General features: G+C 55.8%; 1 protein-coding gene across 2 annotated transcripts in view; it reads left to right on the top strand.

Annotated features, from left to right (window-relative positions):
* Positions 1 to 23,017, top strand: part of CRHR2 (corticotropin releasing hormone receptor 2) — a 46,103-nt gene that overhangs the window by 5,779 nt on the left and 17,307 nt on the right. For both annotated transcript variants that reach the window (XM_073899026.1, XM_073899025.1), the window contains exons 2-3: positions 3,879 to 3,972; positions 10,304 to 10,429. In XM_073899026.1, the coding sequence (XP_073755127.1) occupies positions 3,879 to 3,972; positions 10,304 to 10,429 (220 nt within the window). The remainder of the gene's footprint in view (positions 1 to 3,878; positions 3,973 to 10,303; positions 10,430 to 23,017) is intronic.

Raw genomic sequence — 23,017 nt, 5'->3', positions numbered from 1 at the left:
GGGCTGGGGGGACCTCAGAAGAAGTTATAGAGCCCAAACTTCGCCATGTGCCAAGGCCCTGCCCAGCTGGCTGGGTCTGCCTACACTCCTCCTGTGACCCGGCTCTCTGCCCGTGGGCCTCACTGCACTGAGGAGAACAGCTTCTCATTTGAGTGGCTTCCTGAGCCCCACAGCCAGCCTGCTGCGGACTGTTGGGAACTCTCAGGATCTCTGGACCGCAGCCTTCACTTCCTCACCCAGGACTGACTCTTCTGTGCGTCTGACCAGGCCACAACCTGCCAGACTGTCTGTCTAGTCCTGCCTCAGCCCCTTACCTGCTGTGCAGCCTTGGGAGGTGACTTTGCCTCTCTGGGCTCAGTTGCCTCTTCTAGAAAATGGGGTTCTTCGCAGCTACCTCAGAAGCTGCTGTGAGGCTTGAATGAGCTGTGGTAAAGCACTTGGAGCTGTGTCTAGCACACTGTAAGTGCTGATTTCCCACTAAAGAAGCCTCTCCTTCCCACCTGTCTCCCTCTACCCTGTAATGGCATCCTCAAACCAGAGGCTGGCTGCCTCCGGAGCAGGCCCTACGCTTTCTTGCCTTGGAGCCTTTGCTCAGCTCCTGCCCAGGGATCTCTTTCTGCCCTTCTTATCCTTCCCCCTACCTTGGATGCAGCTTCCATCCTTTTGGACTGAGCTCCAGCGCCCAGCCCTCCATGGAGCCCTCAGGGTCCTCACCCAGCATGCGCTGGGCACTGCCGAACGGTGCGTCCAATGAAGGAGCTTCAGGCTGCATCTTCAGGTGCTCAGAGCTGGGAGGGGTGCTGAGGGCTAAGGGGGATCCATGCTGGCTAGAGATTTGGGGAAAGGGGGACATGGGGTTCAAGGAAGCTTTTCTGGAGGAGGAGGATTTGAGTTGGGCCTTGGGACTCCCCACAATGGGGCTTGAAGCCCCACCCCCATCTCTGAGTTCTCTAATTGGACCCCTCCTAACGGCCTTGACAAGGGCCACCATTTGACACATGCCAGGCTCCTGACCTACAGTAACTTGTTAAATGTACTCCAGAAGCCTTTGGGGTTTGTGTTATATCCATTTTAAACACGAGGGGAGCCAGGCTCAGAGAAGATAAGTCACTCGGCCAAGGCCACAGAGCTAACAAGCAGCATGCCCAGAGCCCTGAACTTGGGGAGGTTTGCAGTCTACTGGCTCTGAGAGCTCGCGGCCCAGGCCTTGAGGTGTGACTCTTCATGGCCGGGTCTCTGCCTCTCTTGGCCCGCCGTGGGCTTCCTGAGAGCGGCAGCCTCTTCCTCCTCCCTGCCCACCCGGCAGCCCCGGCAGCCGCAGCTCTGTCCAGAATAGGCACCTCCAGGGTCTGTTGTGGGTTTGAACTGAGTCAAATCCACCCCATCAGCCCCTTGAAGAGAATGAAGATCTTTAGCTGTGCTAGGTTATTGGACCGGTGGAGAAGTTACAGAAGATGGAGCCTGGATCTGGGAATTATTCCAAAACCTCTTGTGTGATCTGCTCGCCCAAGCTGCCCAGGTCTGAAAGGCACACATCAATACTGAGCACAGCATCCCGCACCCCGGTGCTCTGCCAGCAAGGAGACTTGGCCACAGCCTCAGCCCATAGCATCTGAGGCAGGGACAGCCATGCAATGCCTGAGTCCTGGTGGAGGAGGCCCTGACCGCACCCCTCCTCTGTACGTTCAGAATGCCGGCCCAAAGATGAACATGAGACTCCTGAGGGATGGGGCCACAACGTGGTAGTAGGGGCTTTGAGAGAAGGAGCTTGCATCTAAGATGCGATGTCTGACCAACCCGAGGGTCCACCATCAACACCGTGCGCCTCTGGGTTGAGCATTGCTTCTGCCATGACCTCCAGATGGCTCACTGGAAATTCTGTGCCCCCGGGAAAGGGTATTACTAGCTGCTTCTTAAACAAGAAGGGACAGGAAGGGGGTTGGGAAGTGTATACTGGGTCAGGCCTGGGGCCCATGCTCTCCTCAGACCCAGCCGAGGGTGAGAGCTCAGAATTCTTGGAAATCCCGGGACAAAGAGTATCCCCTCCCCTTCCTAGCCCACCTCACCCCTGGCAGGGCCTCACTGGGCAGCAAGGCCTTCCCGAGGCCCAAGAAGCTGATGCTGAGGAGCTCCCAGTAGCCCCCGGGATATGTGAACAGCAAGACCATGGCCCCTAATTTCTGTCTGTCCTGCAGTCCTGCAGGCCAAGAAGCCAGAGCTCCCGGCTCATGGGAGACCCTTACACACACACACACACACACACACACACACACACACACACACACACACCACGCCCCTGCTCCCCAGCACCTCCTTCCGTAGCCAGCCTCCTGGGAGAGAGTCGGCTGGTCTCAGGTGCAGTGACTGGTGTCCCTGCCGCCCTAAGGTCTCTGAGGAGTGTGGCAGGCAGTGTTCGCCCATCTGGTCAGGTGGGGTCGTTTATTAGGAGCTCCAGGCCAGCACTCTGAGGCGAAATGTGCAGCCTCCAGCCTCAGCACAGGAAAGGGACTGAGCCAGGTGTGGGGAATGTGGTGTTTGAGGGCCATGGGGCTCTCGCCCTGGGGACGTCCTGGGGCAAAAATTGACCCAGCCACCAGGGAGGGAACATGTGACTGGCAAGGGGAAGGAGAGGGACTGCCCACTGGTGGGCAGTGCCTTCTAGAATCCTGGAATCAGGAATGTCAGGGTAGAGAGAGGCACAAAAGTCATTTTGCATACACACACACACACGCACACACACACAAGCACATAAATGCATTCACACACACACATGGTGGCCACAGAGTAGGAAAATGGTGGCCTTGGGAAGAACAGGAGATAAGAGTTAGAATTCTGGAGTGCAGAGCTCTCGTTCAGTCTCACATCATGCACTCCCCAGCCTCCCTGCCTTTGTACATGCTGTGCTCTCTACCGAGGATGCTCTTCCTGGCGCCATCCTTATCAGCTCAGCAAACTCCTACTCCGTCTTCAAAGCCCACATCAGCATGACCTCCTCTAAGATGCTACCCCATTCCTCCTCAGAAATTGTAGATGCTGTAACAACTTGGTCAACCATCCATCTTTCCCACCAGAAGGTGGTCCCTCAGGGGCAAAGATAACCACATTTGCTTTATTCCTCTATGTCCCGCACCCTTTCTCATGGTTTTTTCCAGGAGATGGGATCCTGGATGGTCTTTATCTTTTAGATGGAATTGCCATGGTTGCATCTAACGTGTCTATTCCCTGGTGAGTGCCCACGTTGGTACAGCGATCCCTTCCTTTTCCCCTACTCATTCTTCTGCTTGCCCCCAAAGTGCCACCTCTTCAGGAAGCCTTCCCTGTTCTTGGGGAACAGACTTCCCAAGTCCAGGTTAGGTGTTTCCCCCATGAGGAGATACCCTTGGTTGTAACCGCCTGTTTACCTGTGTAACAGGGAAACAGTTACATTGTCTGCTCTCCTCCCCTCCCTTCTGTGCCTTCTAAGTGTAGGGGATCCCTACCTGGCCTGGGACAATCCCAAGGACACCCAGTGGGTCTCCCAACCAGGGCCAGACACACAGTAGGCATTCTACAAATATCTGTTAGATAAACGAACAGCTCATAGACACCCACCCATCCTGAGGAGGAGAGCTTTGGGGGCCAGGGGCTGGACAGCACAGGTTCCTGCCTTGGAGGTCGAGCGGCACTGGACCATTCCTAAGGCTTGTCAGCATTCCGCGCCTGGCCAGGCTGCCATCCTGCCGTGTGGCCAGGCACTTGCCTCCTCAGTTTCCCTTTCTATACAGCAGAGGCAGGAGAGGTGAGGGATGAGGGACAGAACAGGGTAGGGGGAACACACAGGTGCTGGCAGTGGCTAGCCAGGGCCTGACCTCGGCCCCTGCATCCCTCTTGCCCTCTAGGCTGCCCGGCCGAGCTGGGAGACCGTGGACCAGTCCCCGGGGGCCCTGCTGGAGCGGTACTGCCATGCACTCACGACCCTGGCCAATGTCTCAGGTATGCAGCCCGCAGCCACTGCCCAGGGGCGGACCCTGGGAGATGGGGGTGGGGGGCGGTGCGCCTGGGGGCCAGGAGGGAGGAGGAAGCTCTCCTGGACCAGCCCCAGCTCTGTGGGGTGGTGAGTGGTGACCGGCTTCCGGTCCTGGCTCTATTCTCTGTCCTGGGGCCCGCCCCTCCCCCATTTGGGGCTCAGGCCCTTGACCAGTGAAGAAGGCCTTGGCCCTCAGCTCCCGGCTCCCTGCATCATAATGCCACCTCCAGCTGGCTGGGCTGGCATTCTAGAGCCAAAGGAGGGGGTGCCCCTCTGCTCATAAACTTGAGCAAGACCGGCAGAAGGTATAAACCGCATTCTCCAGTTGCCGTGACTACAGGTGTCACCCCCCGGTAAGGACCTACAAGGCAGCAGCCGGGGCCCCTGAATTCTGACCCCTCGGAGTCTTCGAGCAGGGGACTCAGAGGCCGGGGCCGCCACAGAACAGCCGTGGGCTCACGTGGGCCCTGGAGAGCTGTCCCCAGGCTCCGCCCCGTGTCCTGCCATTGTCAGGTCTGCACCCACAGGAGCGGCAGGGAAGGACGAGGGTTGGGGAGTGCCCGGGGACCTGGAGCTGCTGCCAAGGCCACAAGGCGGTCAGGGTGCTTCCAGTAGTGGGATCCAGCACCCAATGCAGCCTGCGTCAGGTATCGGAGGGGAAAGCCTTGTTGCCTGCCTTCCTGACAGTGGAGTGGTCGGGCGCTCAGGTGCAGGGGTCAGATAGACTCAAGGCTCGATCTTACCTCCTCCACCTAGAAGCAGTGTGGCCCTGAGGAGTCACTTAAGCTCTGCGTTCATTAGCTGGGGGCTGCCGTGAAGTACCACACACCGGAGGCTCTCACAACAGAAATGTATTTTCTCAGTCCTGGAGGCTACGAATACAAAATCAAGGTGTTGGCAGAGTTGGTTTCCTCTGAGGCCTCTCTCCTTGGCTTGTAGATGGCCTCCTTCTGCCCCGTGTCTTCCCTCTGTGCACGTCTGTGTCCTAGGCTTCTTTCTCACAAGGACCCCAATCACATCGGAGGAAGGCTGGCACTGATGACCTCATTTTAATTTCATTACCTATGAATCTCCAAATAAGGTCACATTCTGAGGTATTGAGGGTTAAGACATATGGATTTAGGGGGACACAATTCAGCTCAGAAGACCAGCTGAGCCTCAGTCTCCTCCTCTGTTAGAAATAGGTCTAAGTTGGCCTCAAAGGCTTACTGTGGAGTTTGAATGAGAGATCATGGAGACATCCAGCTTGGGCCAGGTCAAGCACCCATCAGCCAGGAAATGGAAGCCCCCCATTTCAGGAGAGCCCAACCTTCCCCCCACCAGAGTTCTCTGCTCTCAGAGGCAACACTGGTTTATCAGCAGACCAACTGCCTGCTTCCTGCCCTGCCCTGCAGTGCATGGCACAGACCCTCGCCTTCCCCATGACCCCTGGGGGATGGTACCCCACCTCCCCTCCTCTGAGTTTAGTGGGGAGGGACTCAACTTCCCCAAATATAAGCCCTCCCCTGCTTAACTTATAATATCATTCATCTGTTTGCAAATCAGATACATTACATTGATATGATTTGGAAAAAATACTTTTAACTATCGAAGAAGACAGTGATTGCTCATTATTCCACAACCTGGGAATGTTTATAATGTTTATATCCCCCAGGAGTTTATCAATCTATAGAGCCTCATGTTATTTCTTTTTTGTTTTTTCACAAAACTGGGATGATCCTGTGTCCACAATTTTGTAACCTGTTTTTTCCTCTTATAACTCAAGGTGAACACTTCCCCATGTCATTAAATATGCATCCACCATATCACTGATGATGCTGCCCAGCAGCAGTCATGGGGACACATCATCCTTTATGCACCATGCGCTGAAGTGGGGACGCATAGGCAGTTAGAATGCCCTTGGACCTGAGGAATAATTTCTCAGGTCCCCACATGAAACTGACCTCATTTTAAGTGTCCACTGATTGAGAAAATGCCTAATAACTAACGTAAGTTCAGAAACAAGCAAAACCAAACAATCTATTGTTTAGACATACATATGATAAAACTGAAAAACTAAGAGCAAGGGAATGATAAATATTTAAGAGAATGTTCCCTCTGGGGAAGGAGTATTTAGATAAATATGTAAGTGATTGGCGATGATCTAGTTTTGGATTCAGTGATAGATTCCTTATATTTACTACTCCGTCCGAACTCCCGTAAAGGAAAGACTAAAATAAAATAAATTTAGGCCATGTATGGGCTAATGATGACAAGTGGTCATAAATCAAGGGCTATGACCAGTTAAACTGTATACCTCTGAGGTCCAAATAAAGGAAAGCCACACATAATCACAAGAGACTTCAGGCAGGCTTTAAATGGATTATTTCTGTTTTGTTTGTCACAGAGGCACCATAGGGCATAGATCGTTAAGGCATGTTATTTATTCAGTCCACAGGCAATATAAGGGTCCAAATGAATTCAGGGATCCCTTGAAATAAAATAACTCCCCAATCCAACATGTGCATGCTCTCTCTCTCTCTCTCTCTCTCTCTCTCTCACACACACACACACACACACACACACACACACCGCAGGGCTGGTCAAATGGGAAGAGAGCCTTGGCCAGGAAGACAGAGCTGCTGCCAAGGCCTGGAGCATTCTGATGGGTGCCGGGAATCAGTCAGTGAACATGACCAGCCCTGCCCTCGGGGAGCCATGGGCTGGTAGAGAAGACAGTAGAAAAACCAACAGCCTTCGTGTGACATAGACCAGCCCCAAGAGATGGAGGCACCGAGGAGGGCCACCCAACGCAGACAAGACAAAGGAGGGGAAAGCCAAGCTGAATGTTTGAAGGGCAAGTGGGAGTCGGCTAGGCTACCTGGAGTGTAGAGCAGTAAGGGCATTCCTAGCAGAGGGAACAGCACATGCAAAGCTGCAGAGGTATAGAATGGCTCCAGGGAAAGACAAGTTGTTCGAAAGAGCATCTGAAGTTCAGCAGGAGGGAGAGCATGAAGGATAGACAATCTGGAAGAGTGTTCTTTGCAGTGCTTAAGGGCTGAGCTCCATCCTGAGGGCAATGGCGAGCCACTCTTAAAGGAAGAATGCCATAATTTTAATTGTAGAAAAATCATTTCATCTGCCTAGTGGAAGAGACAGGGAGCCCAGTCTGACTACTGCAGAGATGAGGATGGCCTGGGGGTTGGAGCAGGAAATTCCTTTCATCCGTATGTCAATGAGAATGCGGGATTGGAAGGTTGCTGAGGGCCCTGCCTGGTCCCACGGTTGGACATGAAGATATCATCTCCCTTTGGCCATCCCCGCCTTGCCAAGGTGGAGTGGAGTGTGGGGGGAGGAGTATTTGGCCTGGCGGCACCGTCTCCAGGGCCACCAGGCAAGAGTGGGGCACCTTCTGGCTTCTCCCAAGACTCCACACCCTCAGCAGCCCCCTGATAACTCCCAGTCAACCTCACAACCTTGACCCATATCTGCCTGCTCCTTGTGTATTCAGTCTGACCGAGCACAGCCCCGTGGAGAGGCAGAGACGACTCTATCCCCTTAAATAATCCTATTTTCCAGCTGACATTTGATGAATGGTGGAATGAACGAGAGAATGCGTGTGATGCTGTGAAGACACATGACAGCGAGACGCTGTGTGTGTGTGTGTGTGTGTGTGTGTGTGTGTGTGTGTGTTTCCGGTATGCTCTGCATGCCCATCTGGCTCTGCGCTGAAGGACAATGATGTGTGCACAAGCTCGCCCACCACTGTCCATTGCCACCGCAGCTGACATCCCTGGTGGGCTGGGGACACCTGCCTCACCCCGTGCTGCTCCTGACACACCCCAGCACCTGTCCCCAATTTCTTCCTCATTTACCTATTGACGAACACTCAAGCGAGCTATAAAATCAACTTGTTCCGAAGCTGCTACCTTCAGTTTCCTCTCGCCACATCTAGAATAACAGACAATTATGCTCATAATAAGAGGATCCATGAAGAAATGGCCCTGTGTCCTAGAAATCAGGGCACCTTGGGTCTGTGGGTCTGTGTGTGGGCCCTGTCTGTCCAGTCAAGATGCGGAACAGCCTTTGGTTCTGCCACTGAGATAGTCACTTCCCAGAGGGATCTTTAGGACATGCGCCCTCCCAGTTAAGAGCCATCCAAGCCTCCCAGGCCATTGTACTCTGCAGAAAGCTGTATGGGAGGTGACAAGTCATTGGCCTCTCGTCACTACCCCTGCACAGTGGCTCTGGTGATAAGCACCTTAATAACTTAGTTTGATTTCTCTCTTTTCCCCTGGACTGTGATCGGTGTGTGGAGGGCCCTCCTTTGCACATGAATGAGACTATTCCTGGGTGAAGACATGGGCTGCCCATGCCAGCCACATTCTAGCCTATGGGGGACGCTGTGGGCTAAGACTCAGCCTGGGACTAGGGACAGTACTCAGCCTAGGGTTGGGTCGGGGACTCAGGTCAGAAGCTAGGGATGGGACTCAACCTATCCTCCCCTGCTCCTGGCACAGGCTATTATGAACACCTAAGGGTCACTGCCTCTGCAGCTGCCCAGACCTGAGCCAGGGGCTCTAACGGTCCATTCAAGAGGTAGAAGACAGACCTGGCTGGCGGACCTGCACCTGGTACCTGCCTGTCAGCGAGCCCTGGAGAGATGCCAGTGCTCATCCCTGGTCTCAGGGCTCTCTGGCTCTCGGGCTTTGCCGTGGCAGTGACGGAAGCATTAATATGGAGGCTGGTGGAACTGGAGCACACAAAGGCAGCCCCGTCCCCCTCTTCCCCTCTCTTTGCTTAGGGCATAGTGCTAGTTCAGAGTGCTCTGGCAGCTTTCTGCCCAGTGGAGGCCAGCAGCGGGGAGGACAAGACTAGTTCCTCTGGGACCTCCAGCCCAGTGGGGACTGGGTCCCAGCTCCCCCTGCCCTCTAAAGATAGAAACACTCAACACACACTCACACACACACACACACACACTGGTATGGAAACTAGTTTTAGGTGACCCCGGCCAAGCCAAGAGGAAGAGAGACACATTCTCACTTCTCACTTTGTTCTCTCTGGCTCTCAGGGGCAGTAAGACCGGGGTATTTGAAGTCCTCCAGATAATTTCAGCCAGTTTCTCCCCTGGACTTCCCCCTCCCATTAAATGACAACACTATCCCCTCCCCAGTCACGGGACGGGGTGGGGGGGGGGGAACCTGGTGCTATCCCGGCCTCCTGGCTCCCGTGGGAACCCACTCACCCACTCCTCTCTCCAATCCCTCCTCCCCAGGGCAGGCTGTCTTCCGAAATACATCTCTATCCCAGCCCCACGGCCTGGTCCAAATGTTCATCCATTCAGGCCACTGGATCTCACTAGACTTTTCCGTGGCCTCCCTGCTGCCCTCAAAGCCCCTCCAACCCATTTCCTTCCCACAGGCCACAGGGGCTTTTCTAAAGCACAGATCTGCACGCGGACTCTCCACTCCCTCTGCCTCCCGTCTGCAGTGTCCCGCCTCAGGGAGAGGACACTCAGGCCGCCCAATTGTGGCTCTCGGTTAGGAAGGCTGCAGTGAGTTCCTCCGCGCGCCGGTGGGCGCGCTTTGCTGCCCCTTGCAGCCCCGGGGCCTGCGGATGCTCAGACGGCGCATTCCGGCACCCTAGGCACATCTCCTCGTTCCCCCCGCCGCCCTCGTCCGGACCGTGCCCGGGCCTGAGAAGGCGGACTCCGGGGGGTGCCGGGGGGCCGGGCCCCGAGAGCCAGGAGGCCCGGGGTTGCTGGGGGCTCTGGAGGCTGGGCGCGGCGGACTGGAGCCACCGGCCCCGCCCCCTGGCGCCGCCATTGGCCGCGACCGCGCGGGTGGACCCGCGGCTCTCCGCGCTCCGCAGCTCCTCTCCGCGAGGGTCCCAACTTGGCAAATCCCGGGCGGTCTGGCGCGGCGCGGCGAGCCTGCCCCGCAGGTCGGGGCTGGGCGGGCAGGGGCCCGGCCCCCGCGCTCTCCAGACGGCTCGCTCTGGCACCCAGTCCCTCGCAGCCACGCCGGGCGCGCACTCACACTTCCTCGCGGCGCGCGGCTCCCGGGCGCGATGGACGCAGCGCTGCTCTACAGCCTGCTGGAGGCCAACTGCAGCCTGGCGCTGGCCGAAGGGCTGCACTTGGACGGCTGGGGGCTGCCCCTGGACCCCGAGGGTAGGCGGCGGCGAGCGGAGCGGGCGGCGCGGGTTCCTTCCCGGTGTGCTGAGTGCGCCCCAGGCCCCGCGCCCCGAGCGCCCCGCGCCACCGCCCCCCCCCCCGGCAACCCAAATGAGCCCCTCTTTCTGTCTCCCGTTTCCCAGGTCCCTACTCCTACTGCAACACGACCTTGGACCAGATCGGGACGTGCTGGCCCCGGAGCGCGGCCGGAGCCCTGGTGGAGAGGCCGTGTCCTGAGTACTTCAACGGCGTCAAGTACAACACGACCCGTGAGTGTCCCCCCCATCCTCCTCCGCGGGCTCTGCGCCCGACGCCGGGAAGAGCGGTTTAGGGGGCGGGCACTGCCCCGGACCCCGCGTCGGAGACCTGCTGAGGGCCGGCGGCGTCCCCTACCCTACTGTAGCCTCAGAGCTCAGTAAGGCGGTGATTTGCCCAGAGCCCAGAAAAGGAAAAAGGAAATACTTGCTCCCTTTTGAGGGCAGATCTCTCTCACACATTGTATACTCTGGGTGCCCGAATTGTTTAGCCAATGCTACCAGCACGAGGCGGGGGGGGGGGGGGGGGGGGGGGGGGGGTCCGCATATGCTCGGTTCCCAAACTCCGGGGTGAGTGCAGGGATCAGACTCTCTCTACCAGAGCGGAAAGAGGGCAGGAGTCAGGAAAGATGGGGTGAGCACTCGTGTTGAGTGGGACCCTGCAGAGAATAGGCACTTCTGGGCCAGAGGGTGTGGGTGGCACCTCATCCCTACCTGGATGTCCCAGACTGGCCCTCTGTGCTGTGAGTCAGGGCTCCAGGGCAGCGTTACTCCTACTGCCCAGGTAATGCGTGGTGTCTGAATCAGGACCACCCCCATCCCCCAGGGAGAACAGCCTGTGCCCTCCTTCCTCCTGGCAAATCACTGGCTGGCTTGACGTTCTGGGGAAGGCGGCAGCAGAAGCTGCTGGTGGGGTAATTCAGCAGGGGCTGTTGGGAGGGGGGAGAGTCTATGCCCTGTAGAAAGTCCGATGGGTGCCACATGGGAGGGTCTTGTAAGACTATGGTGGGAGAAATCACTGGCCCACCTTGACCAGCCACTCACATCCCCAGCCCCACCCCACCAGTGAAGAGAGGTCCTCCTGAGACCCTCAGGGCTTCCTTATCCGAAGCCCCTCATTCTGGAAACATCTAGCAGCCTCTCTCTGCATGTCTGTGTCTGAACAGCAGCACAGGTCCTCATCACCTCATACACGCACACACACACACACGTGTCCAAACTCTCAGGGCCTGAGGCCTCCGCTGCTGAGAGAGATGGTTAGAGAACAAGACAGCTGTGCCTTCATCTGATGCTAAGCAGCACTCCCTTGTCTGCACCAGCAAAGGGCTCTGGTGGGCCTAGGGAGGAGCCGGGCTCTGAGGAGTCCAGCAGCAGAGGTGCTCCTAATGGAAGCAGGTGGTAGAGGTAGGAGAGGCGCTGAGGAAGATATCTGCATTATCTGAGGACATGCTTCCCATCCATGATTAAAACAAACCTCTCTGGGTAGAAGCGAGGTCCCTGATCCAGGGGGTGTACAAGCAGAAGGAATGACTTTCATGCTCTTTCCCAGTCCTGAGATTATAAAACTGTGCTTTTTAGGGTCCCGTGAGCTGGATCACAGGATCCTAGGGTCTCTCGTTCAGACTGTGCCTGGGGACAGAGGGCCAAGTGAGGTGATGAGGCATCTCAACCCAGGAGCCGTGGAGCTGAGGGAGCTCTGCTCTGGTTCCTCCCTCAGCCTGGGCTGTCTCCTGTTCTCCCCACCAGCCTGGAACTCCCAAAGGGCAGGGCCTCGGTCTCTTCTTCAGAGCTGAGCACAGTATTTTTTCAGTCAGTTTATTAAGCAGCTACTATGTTCCAGCCACTGCACTGTCGTTGAGGCCCTCGCTCACAACCGCAACAGACAAAAGGAATACAGAGTGACAAATACCCTGACGGAGGAGAGCAGGGGGGCTGCAGGATGGGGGAAGGGGGACAGACGAGGCAGGGGACACTTCCCGAAGGAGGTGCTGGAGCGCATACCAGACCTCTCCTGTCACATCAAGTGAGAGGGTGAGAAAAGGACAGGGCGCCACGGAGGCTGGCAAATGTGCCAGTTAGCTCCCGGTACCTGATGAGCAATTTTCTTCATTTGGCCCAAAGCGCTGGCCACACAGGAGCGGCTGGGGAAGAGGAGCACGGGGTGCCGGGAGCATGGCCAGCCGAGGTGGGAAGAGCAGAGAGGCTCTGGAATGGCAATGGAAATGCAGTCGTTGATTCGTCCCCTGCCCTGCCTCCTTGCCGCTGCTTCCTCTTGCCCCATTTGCCTTTTCGGTGGGATTCTGCTTTTACAAAGGATGCAGGGAGGAAAACAGCTCCGATGGGAAGCCTTGGGGAAGAGGAAGAGGGGTCTGGCTTCTCTTCTTGCCCAGTTTTGCAGTGCTGCAGCCTAGCCCCCCCCCCCCCCCGACGCCTCATTCTTGAGAGGGCCGGCATTCCCCGGGTAAGACAGCTTAGTCATTAGTCCCCGGGAACTTTCTTCCACTCAGCCGAGCGCAGAGACTCTGCCGCAAAGCTACCAAGTGCGGCTCATTTTCCGGCTCTAGCTACCACAGAGAGAGCTTTGCATGTGTGACCCCCCTCGTCCCCACCTCCCGAATGCCCCCGAGATACGTACCGCCTTTATGCCCATACTGCAGACAGGACAACTGAGGCTCAGAGACGTGAAATGACTTTTCACAGTTAGAGTCCACTCCGAGGCACCCGGGCAGACAGAGGAATCCACAGCCGTCACTCTTAAGCACGGGGCAACACCACCTCCAAAAGAGACAGTTCTTGGGGAGAGTTTAGAGGGACAGAAGGAGGACTACTCATGCCTCCACCCTGGAGGATCGGGGAGGGCTTAGCCCCCAGAGCTGGACTTTTGGGGACAGGGGGGATTGATTTTAGCAGGTGGAAGTGGAACAGGTATACAGGAGGAGATGAAACCATGCTTTGTGCCTCCGGACTGGTGAGTGTCGTGCAGAGCCTGGGCAGGAGGAGAAAGAAACAGACCGGAGCAGACGGGTGGATGTTGGTCAGGTGACGCAGGGCATTGCCGAGGGCTTTGCCGTCCGGGCGGGAGGGAGTTCAGCTTTGGGGCACGCAGCCTCTGGAGACAAGAGGAGGGGTCAGGAGGCACTGCAGCTGGCCCGGTCAAATGGGGCTGTGGGAGCCGAGGCCGGGACGGGTGCAGGAGACCTGGGGCACCTGGAATGTACGGGACTGGGGTGGGATGGGGGCACGGGCGGAGTCAGGGATGACACGAGGAAAATGCTGAGCAGAGGTGGAGGTAATGTTGTCCCTAAGGAGCTGGAGGGACATCTGAGTGCAAATGTCCATCCAGAACGTAGTCGGCTGGAAGTAGAAAGCTCAGGAGAGCGCCTCCTGCTAGAGACAAGGCGTTCGGTTGTGTGGTTAGTGGCCTGCTACAGGTGGCTAGATGGGGAGGCCCGTTCAGAGCCTTGATGATTCTCACCCAGAGACTCTGTCCAGATGCAGCACGGCCACGGGAAAGGATGGGGCTTGTCCTTTGCCACACAGGCTAGTCCCTGCAGAAGCAAGTTAAATATCTGTGTGTCCAAGTTCCCCCCAGGTTCTCCCCACCACCCACACTTCTGTGGCCCAGGTTCCATGTGCCTGGGCTGTCCTTAGACCTGCGCTAACTCATTAATCTTTACACTGACACTTTAATGGAGACATAGGATTATCCTCAGATTGCACATGGGGATATGGAGGCACAGAGAAGTTAACTGGCTTCCTGAAAGTCACACAGCTTGTAACAGAGTAAGGATTCCAACTCGGGCTCCGCTGCCTCTCAGAAAGCGACTGTGCTGGCTTAAACAGAGAAGGGATTAGTTGAAAGCATATCAAGGAGCTTGTGGAACCACCAAGTGGGCTGGAGAACCAGATTTGGGGCCTCCAGCCAAGAGCTCAGGGCAGAGCGGGCCCAGTGAGGGAACTTCGCTCTCCCTGAGTGAGACCTGGCCACCAGCTGGGCCACAGTCCTGCTGCCACCAACCTCCCAGGGTGCTGAAGCTCCCTGCAGCGGCCGCCGGAAGCCTTTCTCCCTGTCACCATTTTGTGGACCCCCAGCTCACTAATCCCTGGGGGCAGGTGCATCCCATGGGGCGGGAGAAAGTGGGGGACTCTAGGTCACCCACTCCAGCTCTGGCTACAGCGGGGCCTGGAAGATGAGGACTTGGCATTTCAGTTCTGGGCCAGGAGGTGGCCTCTCCCTCCCCCCAGGTTTCTCCGAGCCCATACAGGATGCAGGTTCAAAATATATTGTAATGTCTATACACAGTATCAGCTGGAGCAAGTCTGATCCCCTTCCTGGGCCCCAGTCTCTCTGTCTGCAAGGAGAAAGGAAATGGACTAGGCCAAAGTAGGCAATATACTCCATTTCCTGCCACCTCTCACTGTCCTGTGCGGACTCTGAGCCTATGTCCATGTGTGCATGTCCGTGCGTCTCCCTGTCTCTGTCTCTGTCTCTGTGTGTGTGGCTCGGTCTTTGTCTTTGGATGTATTTTCTCTCTGTTTCTTTCTATGTGTATATCTCTGTCTTTCCAGTTTCTCTCTTGTTTTTTATCTCCGCTGCTTTCTCTCTCCCTCCTTCCCTCCCTTCAGGCTCCCTCTGCAGCTCCCTTCCTCCCTCCATTTCTCCCTTCCCCTCCCCCCTTCTCCTTCCGTCCTCTGTCTCTGCCTCCTCCCACCCCTCATGTTATCCTCCCTGCTCCAGCACCTCCTTTTGCCTGGTCCTGGGGCCCTCGTGGCTGCAAAGGGGGGGCCTGCTCCCTCCTGCACAGGGCTTATTTCCCCCTGCGGAATTGTTAAACCCAGCGCAGCTCAGCCTCAGTCTCGTGCTCTCAGGCTCCTACCGTGTCCGGTTGGCAGCTGCCGGGCCCACGTGTGCTGAGGCATCTGCCAGGACAAGGGGGCAAAAAAAGACACCCCACCTGACCTAACCCCAGGGGGCGGCCTGGCGGTCCCTACTTCCCAGAACCCCACTCTAGAGACAAAGCACGGCTTGTGTTGGAAACACATAAGCTGAGTGGTCTCCAGCCAGAGGCATCTTCCCATCGAGTCAGCCTGCTTGTGTAGAAATCGCCTCTTCAGCCTTGAGGGGACACAGTGACAAGAAGGGCTGAGCCCTGCCCTCAGAGAACCCCAGGCTGCTTCAAGACCAGACTCGCACAAACCAACAGTCAGGGCTTGGTGGGCACCGGAGCATTCCTGGAAAGCTTCCTGGAGGAGGTGGGAGTGGTTCTTGAGGTCTTGGAGCAGTGGAGGCATCACATTTGTGTCATATGAGGGTATGAGCCTCAGGGAGGGTTCCAAATAGAGCCTCCCCTCTGGGTTGAGGAAGTAGAAACTGAATGGCACTGAATGGCCTCTGCTGGCTCTGAGAGCTCTCGGCCCTTGCCCTAGCGCTTTTCCGCCTTGCGTGCCTAGGCCTAGGCGGCCGAGCAGCGTGACGGTGGAGTCTCAGCTGTCCCCTGCCTGAGGACCCTTCATCTCAGAGAGGACCACAGGTGCCACCACTCCTGATCTCCCTCCCTCTCTTCCCAGGAAACCTCCAGCTGCTTACCCCTCCTTTTCCGGCCCAGGCTTACCTCTTACTGGGTTCGTGAGAGTACTGCCCTCCTCTTACTAGAAACGAGCTCTTCAAACATGAGGAAGACCAGAGCCTTCCAGGGGTTCCTGTTCTAGAGAGAGAGAGAGAGAGAGAGAGAGACTTTTTTTTAAGACTTTATTTATTTAGAGAGAGAGCGCACTAATGGGCAGAAGGCAGAGGGAGAGAATCCCAAGCAGGCTCCACTCTGGCTTGATCTCACAACCCTGAGATCATGACCTGAGCCGAAAACAAGAGTCAGGTGCTTAACCGTCTGAGCCACCCAGGCACCGTGAGAGAGAGACTCTTGAAAAGAATTTTCTGATAATTGCTCTTAAGTGAAATAGCACAGTCAAGATTATAGGAGCACATGGGAGGAGGTCGATTCCAAAAGGAGGGGAAAGTAAGCTGGGAAGACTTCACAAAGGAAATGTTGTTGGATAGGGCCTTGAAAAATTGGGCCAGTGATGTGCCAGCTGGAAGGGAGAGTGGGAACAGATGGAGAAGAGACGTGGGTAGAGGGAACGGGGTCATGGAGGCTTTGAATGCCAGTCCAGGCCATGGGCCTCAATTCTGCCGGTGGTAGTGCTCCCAGCTGTTTATCCATAGCCCCATGGTGCAGGAACGGAATATTCTGGTGGGACACTGCTTGATTTTCAGGATGTGCCTTTGAAATCTAAATGCAGGCTGGCTGAGAACTTAAACCTCGCCCTTCCCCTCTCCTCCCCCCTACTCAGTATAAGTCATAGATGGAGCACCCTTTCCTGCCCACCTCCCCTAGCCCCGAGCAACCACTGCAGAGTCTGGAACCCCAGAGCAAAGCCCCACCCCCAGTGACTCTCAGGGACCATCTCCGAGGGCCCCAAGTGCAGTCTACCGACCCGAAACCAGGTGCTCCAGAGCCTGGGCGGGGAGCTCTTGTTACACACCTGCAGGGGTGGAGGTTGGGGTGAGGGAGAGCAGGAGGAACCCGGGCCCACATTCAGGAGAGCAGATCTAAGTCCTGGCTGTGCCCTGCTTCACTGACAGCGAGGTCCCCCTCCTCTACGTCCCAGTGTCCTCATCTGTGTGGAGGGGACAGAACATGTGCTGTCCTTGTGAGGTCCCGTCACAACTGGGGAAAGGCTGCTGCTTGGGGTTCCCGGGAAGAGCTGGAGTGTTGTCAGCAGGGACAGTAAAGAAAAAGGCCCAGAATAAGGAGCATTTGTGTCCTTGAGGGTCCTGTCCATGCCAAGATGGCTGTCCTTGTTCTGGGCGGTGTGTGGCCTCTGTCGTCTCTGAGAGCCACTGCAAGTCTGTGGCCCCTGGATGGTGTTGTGGGGGAGCTTGACGAATGCTCATGGTCCCCAAACCCTGAGGTACCTCTGCTCCACAGCAGTCTCTGCCTCAGGGGTCCTCCGTTCACCTTCTCCTCCCTGTTTCCCTGTGCAGGTCGCAGGCTGGCGTCATGGCGACAAGCCCATTGAGCATTGCTAGGGATGACTGGAAGGAGGCAGCCCCGCACAATAGAGGCTGGACCTGGGTGGTAGGCGCCTCCTCCCACTTGCACCAACCCTGGGGAGGCCAGTGACCTCACACAATGAGCTGGATTCCAATCACACCTCTTCCCTGTCTCATGGGCCCAGTGTGGGCTCCATTAAATGGCTCTGTGCCCCCTGACTCAGTTTCCCCACTGTCTACTCTAAGTATAGACATTTACCCCTGCCATGCCTACCCAATGATGGAAAGGCATCATGAGTGCAAAGTCCTTTGGAAATAAGGAGCTGAGGGTTTCCGGAGGTCCAGCTGGACTGTTGGGACCCTGAGAGCAGTGTCCACACAACACTGAAGAAATGGAATAGAAGTTCCCTGCTTCTCATCTCAGATGTCATAAGCAGCTGGCCCTGGGGAGGCCCTTCCCAACCTGATGTTTGTGTTGATGATGGCAGACTCCCAGTCTCTCAACCCATCATTCCTCCTAGGTCAGGCTGGTTCAGAGCTTGGAGGAGCATCCCCAGCTGCCACCCCCACCACCAATGGACTGTGATCAGACCGAGACAGGAAATGTTCCAGCTGGGCCCCAAAGCAGGCCAGCCCTCATCAGCCGCACGGCATCCAAGCGATGCAGGGGTGTCGACTCCGGGAGAAGCGCCTCATTTGGGAAGCTCAGGGGAGCTATGCTGTCAGTACCATGACGGTGCCGCACTTTCCCAATGGTGTCTTAACTGGAGGCAAAAAGCATGCTCCGCAGCATCATTGCCTCGTTCGGGCAATGGGGATTTTTTTCCACAAAAGATAAGAAAGGTGACCAAGGTGAAGGGCAAAGATTTCCCAGCAAGGCCTCAAGCCAGACAGGAAGGTCATGGCCATATCTGGAGTAGCCCACCTCCCAGGGAAAGTCAGTAAGGGGGCTGAGGGTGGGGTGTCTGGCCTCTCAGGCATCTTCTGCCCTGGAGATCTGGACACGAAGTGGCTAAGACAACTGCAGATGTGGCGCAAGTTCCTGCATCTTCTAGAACATGGTGGCTGGGTGACCCCCCAACATGTCACTGTCCCTCTTTGGGTTCCTCTAGACCAAATGAGGGAGAACCTACCTCCCCCTCTTACAGTCCCAGGAAGAAGCCTGCTGACTCAGTTTCCAGGATGCTCTCCTGGGAACAGGGGAGGCTTTCTTGCCTGGAAGCGGGAGGACGCCTGACTGCAGGTTTGCTGTTTTGGACTACAGCCCCTACCCCGTGTGGGATTGTACTCTGGGCGGCAGCAGTTCTGACAGCGGTGCTCAGCCTCCCTGTGGCCTGTGTGGGAGACCCAGGTGCCTCCTGCAGGTGTGACTATTTGGCATTTGCTGTGCAGCTTGGCAGAGCCTGGACGCCTGAGGTGGCAGAAAAGAACAGTCCTGCCCCAGGGTGGGCTAGGAGCAGCGAGCAGTGGAACCCTCAGGGGGCTGGAGCAGCCATGGAAGCACCTGGGGGAGCTAGGGCTGAAGCTGGGCCTCGAAGAGCAGCACAAATCAGTGTAATCTTTCCTGGGCGGAATGCTGGGCCGGAGGGCTCTGTCTCAGGAGCTCTCCAAGGTCGCCCACAGGCTTTGGTGGGCAGCGGGGAGTGGGGAGAGGTAGCATTCTGCTGTCCACAGTGCTGAAAGTTCCTGTCCTTAACAGTGACCTCATTCCTTCAGTCAGTAGGGCTTCTGGCCCCATCCCACCTTCCTGCCAGCACCTCTTGCCCTAACTTCTTTTTTTTTTTTTAAGATTTTATTTATTTATTTGAGAGAGAGAGAATGAGAGAGAGCACATGAGAGGGGGGAGGGTCAGAGGGAGAAGCAGACTCCCCGCTGAGCAGGGAGCCTGATGCGGGACCCGATCCCGGGACTCCAGGATCATGACCTGAGCCGAAGGCAGTCGCTTAACCAACTGAGCCACCCAGGCGCCCTGCCCTAACTTCATGTCATTGTTTTCCCAGACATCCAAAGACCATGTTGCTGCCCCTCCACCACTCACTCGCTGTGCCCCACCTGTCTCTTACACTCCCTCCCCCACAACTGCCACCCAAAAATGGTCCCTCACGGTCCCTGTCTCCCCTGCCTTGTCAGTTAGACCATCAGACATAGAAGGGCCAACGTAGGGAGCACTTGAAAGTGATACAGGGATGTTTGGAGTTGTTACGTAGCTCGATGGTAGTACTGGCATTCGGCGGGTTGAAAAGTCCTACACAACAGAGACCTGACCTCCCTGAGATGCCAACAGCATCTTTGAGCAACGATGTACATCGCATTAACTGAGAGGAGACACTGAGGCCAAGAGGGGGGGACTTGGCTAAGGTCACTTTGCCAGCCAACCAGAGACAAATCTACAGCCAGGAAAGCAGCCCCCCTCTTCTCGCAGCCAAGCTTCTGAACCACTTAGGTGACTGCCTGCACCAAGAACTCTCATCAGAAAGGGGTCAGCATCTGAAAGAGGAAAAGGCCACGGTAATGGGGCTTTTGACAGGCCAGGGGCACTTAGGGGGAAGAGACCTGGCACACTGCAGGGAACGGGGACCAGGATTCCCAGTCCACAGAGCCCGGCAAGAGAGGATCCTGCTTGCATCCTCCAGACCCTAATGCCCCTGGCAGACCACGCTGCACACCATCAGCATCGATCTTCGGCAGGGGCACTTGGGTTGCTGTGGCAACAGGCACCCCCCTCACCGCATCCAGCCCTGCGATCCCAGTCTGGCCACCTGCCCTCAGACTCTCCGTGCCCATCCTCCCATGGTTCCCAGGTGGGGGGGACTCCTCTGTCTTACTCTCTCCTGTCCAGAGCTGTGCTTGAGGGCACAGCGTCCTCATTAGCCAGCTTCCCGAAGAGCTGGGCATATCTGCCTTCCAGACCTCTGGTACCTGGAGTCTGTCACCAGAACTACATCTCCAGGCACGACTGGGCCCCCAGAGGGAAGGCCCCTTCCTCCACACCCCATATCTCAGACACCCTGCTTTCCAAGGTGTTGGCACATCCGAGTTGGTTTGATGCAGCCCATACGTATGTGATGGCTTATTCCTGCGGGGGATCCGGAGATTCCCATATGGTCTCTGCCTACCTGTCTGTCCCCAGGGAGCTTAAGTTCAGTAGCAAAGAAAAAAGGATCAGGTCCAAAAAGATGAAACCCATAGTGAATAATGGCAAATGCTCTAAAATAGATTTTTGGTTTTCAAACTATGGGTCAGAGCACAATAGTGGATGGCGAAGTCAAATTACTGAGTCATGACCAGCATTTGTATATAAAATAAAGAGAATTCATTAGAATAGAATAGGAAGAGAAATATCATAGCTGTGGTCAAGAGGAATTTTGCTTTGTGAAACCATCCTCACTAATGTAGGGCGTGTGTGGGGTGGAGGTGGGGGTGTGGGTGGGTTTGTACTGGATTGTGACACCACATGGATGTGTTGGTGTGGCTCAAGGACAGTCAAATGTGAAGGCCCGTGTTTCAAGAGATGGCAAGGCCTAGAGGAGGCATTTGGAGGAAAAAAAAAGAAGGGATTGCTTAAACACCTGGAGTGCTGGGGAAGCCTGTGGGAGGAGATGGCGCTTGCGCTGTGGCTTAGAAGATAGGAAGGGGTTTGTCGGTGAGCCATGGGTGAGAGTGAGGAGGGCGTTTCAAGGCGGGCTTCAGCATAGAGCTGGCTATGTGCCAGGCCTGTTAGGGCAAACGTCAAGTGCCATGTAGAGTGATGGCAGGAGAGGGGTGGATTCCAGAAAAAGAAAGCCAGGAGACAGAAGTCATAAAATTTGGTACCCCCCGAGGGGCACTGACATAAGGGACCAGAAAGGTCTCAGATTGGCAGCATCTCTACCCTGACTCCCTCTCATCCTCCAGCCCACCCCATGGTTAGTACCATCATGAGATATCATACTTTGGAAAGTATTCTGAGTTTCTGTCCTTGGTTAGCCCCACACCGATCAGTGGGACCAGACTCACACACCTAAACAACTCAGGCCAGGTTATGAGCGAGGGATGAAGTGTGAGGCCCAGACTATTAGGACTCTGGGGTGGGGTGGAGTGGGGGACTCAGGAGAGAGAAATCTGTGAGATGGGAGCAATCAAAGAGGCCTTCCTGGAGGAAGGGGCTTAGCACTGAACTTCAGGAAAGCTGGATAACATCTCTGAACACATCCCTAGAAGATGAATGAATGTTCTGCCCTTTCAACCAGAGCCTGGATCTTCCTTCAGACAGGCTGTTGAGAGGGACCTTAAACCCCAATCAGTAAGGGAGTGTTCATTTTACAAAAGGACCAGCCGTCCCCAGATACTTTTACATGGGTCCCTTTGACTCACCCCACACTCTGTCTTTAGTTCAGTAACATCACTAACCCTATGCATCAAAATTCTCTTAACACACAACCTTTCTGTAGTAAAACAGCCCTGAGGAAGGAGAAAACCCACGAGTGGATATCGGTGCCACCGTGAAAGGCAAGCGGCTGGGGTCCTCACTTTGGGGTCAGGATTGCCTCGACTCCCACCAGGGCCAGGGGGGCAGCCACAGGCCAATAATAGCCCTTAATCTGAAAAACCTCTGAGCTCAGAGCACCAAATTCAAAAATAATTAACCTAATAGACTCTCCCCCATGTTTCTGCTCCTCAGCAAGTGCTTCCTTAATAATCCCATTGCTTTCAACTCACTGTCAGCTCAACAGAGGTGGGTTTTTTGAGTAACTTAATTATTTCAGAACTCACTGTTTCCAGAAGCAATCTAAGTTTCCCCCTCCAGCTCTGTGACTCTGTGCTCCGGGAGCTATTTAATTAGCTCTGTAGTATATATCTAACAGCAACCCAAAAGAAAAACCCACAGACAACCCACTAGCCAGAGAGCAGAAAACCCCAGTACAAATCACCCCCAAGCCACGGATCATTCAGAATTTGTAAGGAAGTGGGGGAGGTCACATTCACACTCATGGGGCAAAGCAGAGTCTGACAAAGGGCTCTGGAGTTCTCAGGTGGGAGGGGTTCCTCCTGGCTGGAGGTTGAGGGTGGGCTGCCTGGCGGTGGTGGCTTAGGAGCTAGGACTGACTGTCACGCTGGGATTTCAAGAAAGGTAGGTATGAGCATTCTCTGATCTTCCTGCGTTCCCGGCGGGGGGAGCCCGCACTTGTGGACATCAGACATTGGTTCTCTGAAGTGTCTGGGCAGATTCCAGTCAGACACTGAGAGATCTCACATGGTGCTCTTGCAGGCAGCCACAGCTCAAGATCGGCGACACAGTCCCGTTTCCCCAAGTGTCCCTCGTTCCTGTGTCCCACTGCTTGATAGCAAGGGGTTAAGAACATGCAACCTGAAGCCAGACCTCCTGGATTTGAATCCTGGCTCTACCCCTTCTCATTTTTATAGATTTTGACAAGTAGGTTAATCTCTTTGTGCCTCAGTTTCCTCTTCTGTAAAATGGGTTACTATTACTCATGGGGTTGCTGGGAGGATTGAATGGACGAGCATAGCTAAAGCGGTTGCAAGACGGTCTGGTCTGTGGTGAACGCCCACTCTGTGAAGGGTAGCTGGTATTAAAACAGAACTGCTGCTGGGAAAAAGTAAGGATCTTGTACGTATAAAGTGAGAGAAGATGGGCGCCTGGGGGGCTCAGTCAGTGGAGTGGCTGCCTTCGGCTCAGGTCATGATCTCAGAGACCTGAGATCGAGCCCCGCATTGGGCTCCCTCCTCGGCGGAGAGCCTGCTTCTCCCTCTGCCTGCTCCCCCTGCTTGTG

The sequence above is a fragment of the Callorhinus ursinus genome, unplaced genomic scaffold, assembly GCF_003265705.2.
Source record: "Callorhinus ursinus isolate GAN/ISIS: 27379988/994484 unplaced genomic scaffold, GSC_fseal_2.0 scaffold12, whole genome shotgun sequence".
Lineage (NCBI taxonomy): Eukaryota > Metazoa > Chordata > Mammalia > Carnivora > Otariidae > Callorhinus > Callorhinus ursinus.
This window is presented reverse-complemented; position numbering and strand designations above follow the sequence as displayed.